The 9,699-nt window shown below is 51.3% G+C and overlaps 5 protein-coding genes across 5 annotated transcripts; 2 read left to right on the top strand and 3 right to left on the bottom strand.

Annotated features, from left to right (window-relative positions):
* Positions 1–511: 511 nt before the first annotated feature.
* On the bottom strand, positions 512–1,729 carry JKF63_06066 (uncharacterized protein; the record flags this gene model as incomplete). Its single annotated transcript, XM_067902018.1, has 1 exon — positions 512–1,729. One exon carries the CDS (start codon positions 1,727–1,729, stop codon positions 512–514), a length of 1,218 nt encoding a protein of 405 aa, XP_067758365.1.
* Positions 1,730–2,638: 909 nt separating this feature from the next.
* Positions 2,639–4,399, bottom strand: JKF63_06065 (uncharacterized protein; the record flags this gene model as incomplete). The annotated part of the gene is made up of 1 exon (XM_067902017.1): positions 2,639–4,399. One exon carries the CDS (start codon positions 4,397–4,399, stop codon positions 2,639–2,641), a length of 1,761 nt encoding a protein of 586 aa, XP_067758364.1.
* Positions 4,400–4,997: 598 nt separating this feature from the next.
* JKF63_06064 (uncharacterized protein) lies at positions 4,998–6,038 on the bottom strand (the record flags this gene model as incomplete). Its single annotated transcript, XM_067902016.1, has 1 exon — positions 4,998–6,038. The coding sequence occupies one exon, from the start codon at positions 6,036–6,038 to the stop codon at positions 4,998–5,000; it is 1,041 nt and encodes a 346-aa protein (XP_067758363.1).
* Positions 6,039–7,112: 1,074 nt separating this feature from the next.
* JKF63_06063 (uncharacterized protein) lies at positions 7,113–7,760 on the top strand (the record flags this gene model as incomplete). The annotated part of the gene is made up of 1 exon (XM_067902015.1): positions 7,113–7,760. One exon carries the CDS (start codon positions 7,113–7,115, stop codon positions 7,758–7,760), a length of 648 nt encoding a protein of 215 aa, XP_067758362.1.
* A 471-nt stretch (positions 7,761–8,231) lies between these two features.
* Positions 8,232–9,356, top strand: JKF63_06062 (uncharacterized protein; the record flags this gene model as incomplete). The annotated part of the gene is made up of 1 exon (XM_067902014.1): positions 8,232–9,356. The coding sequence occupies one exon, from the start codon at positions 8,232–8,234 to the stop codon at positions 9,354–9,356; it is 1,125 nt and encodes a 374-aa protein (XP_067758361.1).
* Positions 9,357–9,699: the final 343 nt, after the last annotated feature.

The raw sequence follows: 9,699 nt of genomic DNA, 5'->3' as shown, positions 1-9,699 counted from the left end.
AACAGACATCAAATACACAACACCGTGGAGCAGGGAAGCGTGCATAACGGAGGAAGCTCTGACAGAGCTCGTGGCGTGTTCTGCCCTTTTAGGTGACTAGAGGAAGACAGCCGCCTTCGATGGGGAAAAGGTCGGAGAGCGGTGGGTGCCACGCCGGTGATGGGAGGGGGACTGACCGCGCCCAGCAACAGCAGTAAGCCGTGCGCAGCTGCGATTCAGACCCGCATGTGAGCGTGGAGCCTTACAGGACAAACCCCGGCTCGCGCACGAGGCCAAATAATGAAAAGAGACATGCATCGGCAGAAAGAAAAAAGACCGAGGGAAGGGGGAGGGGGGACTACTTGACGACCGCAAAAAAAAAAAAAGAGTGCAACAACAACAGAGCACAGATGCCTCGTAACATTGTCTGCAGGAACGCACCAAAGGCACGTCTGTTACAGTCGCCACAATCCCTTTGAGTCAGCCATTCACTGCATGAAGAAGTAGAGGTCGTGTTGTGGGTTGCAGCGGCCTATGGTGCGTCGCTGCTGAGGATCGCCACCGCCGAGGCAGAAAAAATACCCCCGTTGCCGTACACTAGCGCACGCCGCGGTGTGGGGTGAACTTGCCGCGGCCCCGCTTGCCCACCGAGCTGCGCAATAGCCTCAGCTACGTTGTACATTGCCGGCACCTCCCATGGCGCACCGAAGCACATGAGACCACCGTGGGTATTAATGGGAAATTCGCTGGGATCCACTTCGCCGCCGCGCTGCGCCGCCCTGCGGTAGGCCTCCTCCACCATCTGCCCACCCTCACCCTCCCCGCATAGCCCAGCCGCCTCCAAAGCGCGAATAAAACAAATTGGGAAGCAGTCATACAAGCCGAAGAAGTCAATGTCAGAGGCAGAGAGCCCACCCGAGGCTTCGTACGCCAGGCGCATGGCCCGATGACATGAAAACGTCTCCGGCGTCACTTCATCCTGCGTGGCTGGCGGATAAAGTGGGCCGGAGGCTTCGCCGACCCCGAGAACGTAGGGTTTGCGACCGTCGAGTGGTCTAGCAGCAACGTGCTGCTTGTAGTAGTCCTCTCTCGCGAGCACGATGGCGACCGCCCCGTCTGCACGACGCGCGCACTCAGGAAGATTTGTCACGGGTGCGATTTGGCGAGCTCCGAGCACGTCCTCCAAGGAGTAGCGCTTCCTGGACATGGCATCGGGATGCCGTGCAGACATGGCGCTCATGAGCACCGGTACCATGGCCAGCTGCTCTCGTTTCAACCCATACCGCATCATATGCCACTGCGCGTAAAAGTCGTAGCCGTGTGGAATGTGTGGCTCTGGCAGGTGAGGCGACGGAATACTTTCGTTTGAACGTTTTGCAAACTCGGCACTCGGCAGCGTGTGCACCGCATCGCTTGACACCACCACAGCTGTGTGAAGTTGCGGCATGCGACAGAAAAGGTCTAGCGCAGCGCCGATGCTGCTGATCGGGCTGGCGCCACCCGTGTCAACCGTTTTTAGCAACATTGCCGGATTAGCTGCACTGAGCTGAAACTTTGTGGCCAGGTAGTGCGCTTGCATGAAGTGCCCAGACGACAATGAGGGGGTTGCGATTAGGGCATCGACATCTTTGGCAGAAATGTTGGCGTCGGCGAAGGCCAGCTCCAAGGCCTCTCGTGCGAGATCGGTGCTGTCTCGCTTCAGTGCACCGATGGCAGTTCGTCCCACTCCCACGAGACGGATGCGCTGCATTGCTACCCAGGAGTCGCAACACAAGCAAATCTCAATGTATTGAAAGTGCAGCCGATAATGGCGCTACAGTGCAGACACTAGAAATGTGAAAGCCTCTAACGACCTGTCGGTGTCGGCAAGAGGATGGAGAGCAAAAGGCAGCTGAGCTGCTGCAACAAAAGCTTGCCGTATCAGTTCCTGTTTTACTGTCTGTGTGTGTGTGTGTGTGTGTGTGTGTGCTTGCGTTTTGCGCACACAGGTGTGTTGCGCTTTGTGGTGTAACAGAAGTGCATTCGGGGAGTAGGAGGCGGAGGAGGAGGAGGAGGAGGAGGGGGGGGTGTACTTGCAGCGATAAAGCGAGAGAGTCAGACTGAGCGCTTCGTGTCACCCCAAATTTCAGCGGCTTCGTATCGTTGTTCACTCATCCACTACGGCAGGAGCGTATGCGAATGACATCAAAGGTGTGGCTGGATGGAGAGCGGGTATCCCGTCTACTTCTTCATACTTCAATACTAACGAAGTACCATCAGTTTTTTTTATTTCTCATAGTCTCGATTATTATTTTCTCTGCCTGGTAGACATATCCCTACAGAATATATATTTATATTAAAGAAACGAGAAGAGGGGAAGCAGAACACAACGAATTAGTGAAGTGTCTTTCCACACCGGGATAGCTTAAAGAATGATTTTGGTGTTGACGCCCCTCAGAGCAGTGCTCCTTTTTTTTTTTGCTTCTCTTTTTTTCGCTCGCTCCCCATCCACACACGAGGAGTGTATATATGGAGAGAGGGAGACACTGTTGGACAAAGGAAGACCTGGAAAAATCGTTTTCTGCTTTGGACTCTGCTGCCTCCTATTGCTACCGCTTTGGCAAGAAGAAACACCACTAAAAAAGGGGGGAAGAGGGGAAGAGGGGGGGACATTAGAGCTCTATTTTAACAGTGGAACCCCTTGGCCGTTGAGCATTGTCCCTGGAGGGTACCGGATTGTGTCTTTTCCCTCGCGCTTCATGGCAGGGAACAGAAGCACCTCCTTTATGTTCGATTGGCTTGTAAGGAACATCACAAGGCGGTCGATGCCAAGTCCCCAGCCACCAGTGGGCGGAAGTGCGTGCTCCAGCGCGGTGACGAAGCCCTCATCGATCTCCATCGACTCATCATCGCCTTTGTCTCGGTTCAGCATCTGTTTTAAAAACTCCTCACGCTGAACGATAGGATTGTTCAACTCCGTGTACGCATTAGCAAGCTCCTTTTTGTTGACGAAGAGCTCGAAACGTTCTGTCAGACGAGGGTCGTTGCGGTGCCACTTAGCAAGAGGCGACATCACGCGCGGGTGGTCACAGATAAAGCAAGGGTCGTGGCATTCGGGTTCAAGAAATTCAGCGATGAGGGCATCCAGTAGGCGAGGCGCCGTGTGCGGCGGCGGACACTCAGCCTTGTGTTTCTTGCAGAGGTCAACCAGGAATTGGATACCCGCATCCGACTCGAAATCAACGTCGTCAAAAGACACCTGCAAACGCTTCTCCAACTCAGGAACAATGTGCAGTCGCTTAAATGGCTTATTGAAGTTGAAGGTAACCTCTGGGAGCGGCTTTCCCTCCGAGTCCTTCGGTGCATAGCGCACAATTGGCGAGCCGTGAAGCTCCACGGCCAGACCGTAGAGAAGGTCTTCCGTAGTGGTCATCCAATCATTGTAGTCCATGTATGCCCAATAGGCCTCGCAGCTCGTGAATTCGGGGTTGTGAGTGAGATCAATTCCCTCGTTACGGAACTGCTTGCCAATTTCGTACACACGGTCCATGCCACCAACGACAAGCTCCTTCAGGTAAAGCTCCGGCGCGATACGCAGAAACATTGTCTGGTTGAGGTCGTTGTGGTGCGTCACAAAGGGACGCGCCGCAGCCCCACCAGCAATTTGGTTGAGCACTGGCGTCTCAACTTCCACAAAGTCACGCTCATCAAAGAACTTGCGAATATACTTGATGATGTTCGCACGCTGAATGAACGTCTTGACATTGCTGCGGTTCACAATCAAGTCAAGGTAGCGCTGACGGAAACGTTGCTCAAATGAAGAGAGTCCGAAATAGTCGTCTGGGAGCATGTGGTAACAAGTCGAGAGAAGCGTGATTTCGGTAGCATTGAGGGAAAACTCGTTACTTTTGGAAAGGCATGGCCTGCCTGAAACACCGATAATGTCACCACGCTTTATCCTTGAGTGGACGCTGGCAAAAAGCGACTGGTCGCAGTAGTCGGCAAGAGCAGAAATTACCTGCACAGTCTCCATATCGCCTTGAATAGTGATGAAGTGCAGCTTTGAACCGGAGCTACGCTTGTTGATGATACGGCCCGCAATTGTGACCGTTTCGTCCAGGGATGTACCGGGGTCAGAGAACATGGGCGAGTACTTTTGGCGGTACTGCGGAATCGTGTACTGACAGTGGAACTTGTGCGGATAAGCTGCTCCCATAAGACCCATTTCTTTGACCATCGCCAGGCGCGAGTCAAAGTACGACGGTTCTACCGTCTTCTCCTTTGCCTTCTTCTCACCCTGTGGAATGCGGCTGCGAAGCTCAGCCATCTGTTTAACCAGAGCCTTGTACTCATTGCTGTCAATACCCTTCGCCTTCTTGGTCTCTGCAATCTGGGAGGCGATAGCCTCAATCTGGCTACGGAGCTCTTCAGGAGACGACATGGATACGGCTTAAAACTCTTTTTGTCACGATTAGGAGAGGGTGTGTGCAAACAGGGCTTTTCCAAACAGTCGAAACGAAATCAGGCAGCAGTATTCGTAAAAGAGGAGATGTGCAAAGCAGTTTGACTGGGGAAAGATGCAAAAAAAAAAAGTGATGTTGGCAAGATGCGGAGACATTTGGGGAGAGGGCTTCATGTAGACAAAAAAACAGTCAAAATAAAGCACTAGTAAAGAGGGGGCTCTCCATTCTTTTAAGGGGGCTGAAAATGGGGGCCCTTTTTTTTTACATACGAACAGCTATCATCATTGGAAAGCATAGCTTGCATTTTTTTGCGTACCATAGAGCTCAGAAATACCTAAGTTGATACAAAACTCCAAACAGCCTTTGTTTCCTCCCCATATGCCATTTTGCAACTACAGTGTGCAAAACCATCGCTAAGAGCAAACAAAGCCTGGAAGCCTCTATATCGATAATGCGCGCCATCTTTGAAAGGCAGTTTGCAGAACGTGTAATCGGCGAACAACCGATCCAAGCTCATTTTTTGTTGTTGAGGGAAAAGGTAAAATAAGTGTGTAAGCCGGGAGATCTCCACCATCATCACTCACGCCACTTCTTTTCATCAAGCAGAATACTCATTTTTTTCTCGTTGGGAACAGTGTCGACGAGGAGTTTTCCGTTGAAGGACAATCCTGCAAAGACCCACGGACTGCTGTCACTCCAGCAGAGGGCTACCACGCTGTCTCCATAGTCCGCTAATCGCCGAAGACATTTAGGCTCGTGGTCCTGCTCGAGATCCCACAGCTTGAGAGTTTCGTCTGAGCTACACGAGAGAACAAGCTCGTCACGAAAAGAGTTGAACAAGCAATTCTGGACCGCATGCTCGTGCGCTTTCATATGCCGCAGCGTTGTGTGGGAGCAAGAGGAATTGTAGCGAATGTCGTGGATATATACGTAGCCGTCTGTGCCTGCGGAAAGAAACTGCCCGGGCTTCAGGCGATCAAAGTCGATCGCCGTTGTGTAGCCAAAACCGTGGTTGTACGTGGTGGCGTGAAAGGAGGATGCCTTTTTGCTGCGCAGGTCAACGAGCTGTAGCCCATGAGCATCACTTGAAATAAGACATAGAGTGGGGTCGTAAGGAGCCAAGGCGGCGCAGCGAATTGGCTTCCCCTCGTTTGAGTAGTTGATCGTTTCCGAGCCCAATTTAGACGAGCTTAACACGACCGTCGTAAGCGTGTCATGGCGGACCGCCTTGAACTCACTTTGGAGTCCATCCAGATCCCACAGTACGCGGCTGTAACTCTTTTCCATTGTGGCAACACACCTAGGCTCATTCATGATGTTTTCTGAAATTCTAAAAATCTCCAGTTTATGCGGCGAAGAAACAGCAAGGAGACTATCCGCCGAAAGAGATGGGGAGCACCATAGCCCCATTACTGGTTCGCTGTGCGACCATACCGTGGCACACTCCAGCGATTTCGTATCGTCTTGATACTCGATGGCGTGAATCTTATTCTCTGCTAGAGCATTGGCAGTTCCGATGAGAAAGCGATGACATTCCTGTGTGTTTAGCGATGGGTGATACAGCGGACAGAGCGACCTGGCCTGCCCATCTAGGCCATAAGCAGATGCGGAGCTCATCACAATCGAAAACCAGAAATAAGTCACCCTACTTTGTGGCCGGGCGGGGGGCAGGCCTGTAAGAAGGAACGCTTTACACCGCGTCAAGAAGAGGGGAAAAGGGAATAGCAATGAAGAGGTGTGAAAACGGAGGGGTACATTTTTGCCGCAGTGATGCTATAAAGTGTTCCATGTAACAGCGCTGCAATTGGTAGAAAGACGCATACTGAGTGCATACTTGTGAAGGTGCACCTGCTATGGTGCAGGTCGGACTTGGCTGCGCGTGCGTAGAGAAGCCGGCGGTCGAGAGACGATTGTTGCGTGAAAACACTTTGCAGTCGAGGGATTTCCTCTCAACTCAAAGAAGTCAGCGCTTCAAGGATTCACATTCGTCCCAAGCTCTTGAAAGGAGGTGTAGAATGAACAGAGGCGAGAAATCAGGAAACAAAGCTTCAAGCATTGGCCCGACAGGTGGCTCGGCGCGTGAGATCGTGAGCCACATGCCGGTGATAGCGATAAAGCAGGTGAAAACAAGGGAGCGCTTTTGCCACCCCTTCAAAGTGCTGCTATCACCACCAACAACCAGGGGGGGGGGTTAAAAAAAAAAAAAACAGTGTGTGTACTTGTGTGTTGGGAAGGGGGGGGGAAGCACTCACAGACCGCCTACCCCCCCCCCCTGCACAGACAGCTTTTTCGAGTGCACTACCAAATAAACGTGCACCAGCCCCCTTATGCCTCCACACAGTGTGTGTGATATCCAGTCGCTCGAAAGAGGTCTGGAAGGGAGTGCCGTTGCCAACAATCAAACCCAATTTAGCCTCAAGCGACATCCTCGCTTACTGCAAAAAAAAAAAGGTAACATTAGTCGCCTAGAATCGCAGCCGCAGCCGCCGCCTCCTCTGGTTTGTCTCATTATTCCATGAAAACTATGTCCGAAGGGTCTCCTTTCTGCCCCCCTTTTTTTTTGGATTAGCGAGCCTGTTAAAACTGCCGTATGTCAAGCCTTTTTATCCTCCTCTTGCTTCCCACGTTTGATCGTGTTTAATTTTTTTTTGTGTCTGTGAGGAGAAAAGTCTCTCTCCTGTAGTATTCATCATGCTTGAAAAAGTGGGACTACCATTTAGGAAATCCCTTCACTCTGTTCTCGATGTAGGAAACGGGCTGACAGATGTCCGGATGTTCTTCTCAATTGAGGTTGAAGGGGTTTCCGGTTCCATCACAGAAAGCCATTCAACTGTCCTGCAAGTACCCGCAATACCAACGTTGAACTCAATCGAGTTGTCCTCTGTCCTCTTCAAGGCAGCAGGGCGATCTTTGTTGCGAAGGGTGTACCTCTTTATACAACGCCTTGACTTCGATGGTAGAATGATCGGTCCGCCAGTTCCCCTGGCAGCAAACGACACTGCTCAGTCTTCCGTGTCGCTAAACCTAAGGCTTTTCAGTGGAGATAGAGTTCGCCTGCTGCTGTTGCAAGATGGTACCGGTCCTGGAATCACTGAAGTTATCTTGAGTGGGTGCATCCTCAACAACCCTGATTCCTTTTTTGTCTCTAGCACACACACCGATGCTCTCCTTTCCTGGAAACCAGAGCCGTTCCGCTCTGTATGCGAGCAAACAGTCTCTGAATCCCGGATGCGGAGTCTCTCCCCCCAGCCAACGACAGAGCCGAAAGGATGTGCCTCTGATGACGAAGCCCCCACTCTCCTATATGCCCCGGTTTATGGTGGGGATGACGAAAGCTAAGCACGCATGACGTCAGCGTACTTCTCCACCTAATCGATTAACAGAAAAATAAAAGATATAAAACAGTTGGTTGCTGAAACCGAGCATTCGCAGAGGCCTCTTGGTGTGCCGCTGTTCTTATTTCTGTGGCTTTGCAGAGGAATTTGCAATTTACTCATGATCGTCATCTCTACTTCATGGAACGCGGTCTGGCAGGCCATTTACGGGCATATTGTGTAACCGTTGGGGAATCCTATCGGAGCATCATTCGGTCGGGGAGAAAACCGCTCTCCGTTTCGTTATTTTTGCTATTGTGCAGTGGTTCCAGTCATTTCCTCAAATCCTCTCAAGATTTCGTTTCCTTGTCTCCACTGATGTTGTTTTAAGTACGCATCGCCTTTCAAAGCAGCGCCACCCTCCTCCCCCCTAAAGTAAAAAAACTAGGCTCAGCTTGAGGTTCGACAACTCAGAATCCTCTGTGATCATGCATAAATGGCGCAAATAAAGCGAGGTCGACTCAATGTGGATCTGTCCATGTGCCTGCTGAGTAGCCTTCCCACTGACACTCTTTCAGTCGAAAAAGAAAATGATGTGCTTTTCCGCCTTCTCGAGCTCCTTCCTGAGCACTACACAAGCAAAGTTTCTGAAGAGCAGCGGATTCCGGAGGGTCTTATTGTGCAGATTCTGATAAAGGCACGCGCAATAATCGCTAGTGAACCGATGCTTGTCGAATTGGATTCACCTGTTTACGTCTGTGGTGACTTACACGGACAATACTACGATTTGATAAACATTTTCAAGCGATGCCCGCCACTCGGGGGCACTGTTTTCGGAACAGATGCAAAGAAAGCGCGCAACGAGCCGAGCCCCTCGGTTGATGATACAATGTACAGCTTTCTCTTCCTTGGCGACTATGTTGACCGTGGCGCTCGCTCTGTTGAAGTCCTTGTGACGCTGCTAGCTCTCAAGATTATTTCTCCGCGACGCATGACGATGCTCCGCGGCAACCACGAAGACGAGCAAATCATGCTTCTATACGGGTTCTACGACGAATGCAAGCGGCGCTACGGTATTAAACTATTCAAGCTGTTCACTGATTTCTTCCGCGTTTTGCCTGTGGCGGCTCTGATCAACGGCTCTATTTTTTGCGTGCACGGCGGTCTCTCTGCGGAGCTTCGTTGTGTGCGAGATATCCCAGACATGCGACCGTGCAACGTTCCGCACTCGGGCATCGTTTGTGATCTCCTCTGGGCAGACCCTGAGGCAAATCTACCGTCTGGTGTAGACTGGGCACCGAGCTCGCGCAGAATATCGTTTGTGTTTTCCGAACACGCCCTTGAGCGTTTTTTAGCCGAGAACGACATAGATTTGGTGTGTCGTGCACATCAAGTAGTCGAAGAGGGCTTCCATTTTTTTCCGGATCACAAAAAGCGGCATTTGCTCACTATTTTTTCTGCGACAAACTACTGCAATGAGTTCGGAAACAGAGGGGGCGTTTTATGTGTGGATAAGAAGGGGGTATGCAGCATAATCACGCTAGAGCCACCAGACTTTGTTCAGCAGCGGGATATTTTGCTTTTCCGGGACCCCCTCCCTAACCCTCTGAACCGCGACTGACAGGGAGAATAGATGAATTTCACAGGGTGCGTCGTACCCATGGATGGGTGTGTGTGCGGCAACCTTTTTTTCTCACACAAAAAAAAATCGGTTCACTATCTGTGCATTGAGGAGCACCTCCGAAAACCATTGCAATCTCCAGGGGAGCGGTGAAAATAACTACCATCACCAAAGGATGAAAGGCTCTTTTCCAGAGAGAACTCATGTGGGTGGACTTAAAAAAAAAACAAACGAGCGTGCCATATTCTTTTCCCCCTCTGAATCCAGCTCCTGCCTCCACGTCTCATGAAAGGGGAACACCCGCACTCCACGCGAGGGTATGTTCTCTCCTGCTAGTGAATAA

This window comes from Porcisia hertigi, chromosome 15 (genome assembly GCF_017918235.1).
Source record: "Porcisia hertigi strain C119 chromosome 15, whole genome shotgun sequence".
NCBI lineage: Eukaryota > Euglenozoa > Kinetoplastea > Trypanosomatida > Trypanosomatidae > Porcisia > Porcisia hertigi.
Note: the sequence above shows the minus strand (reverse complement) of the source record. Positions and strands in the feature narration are given on the sequence as shown.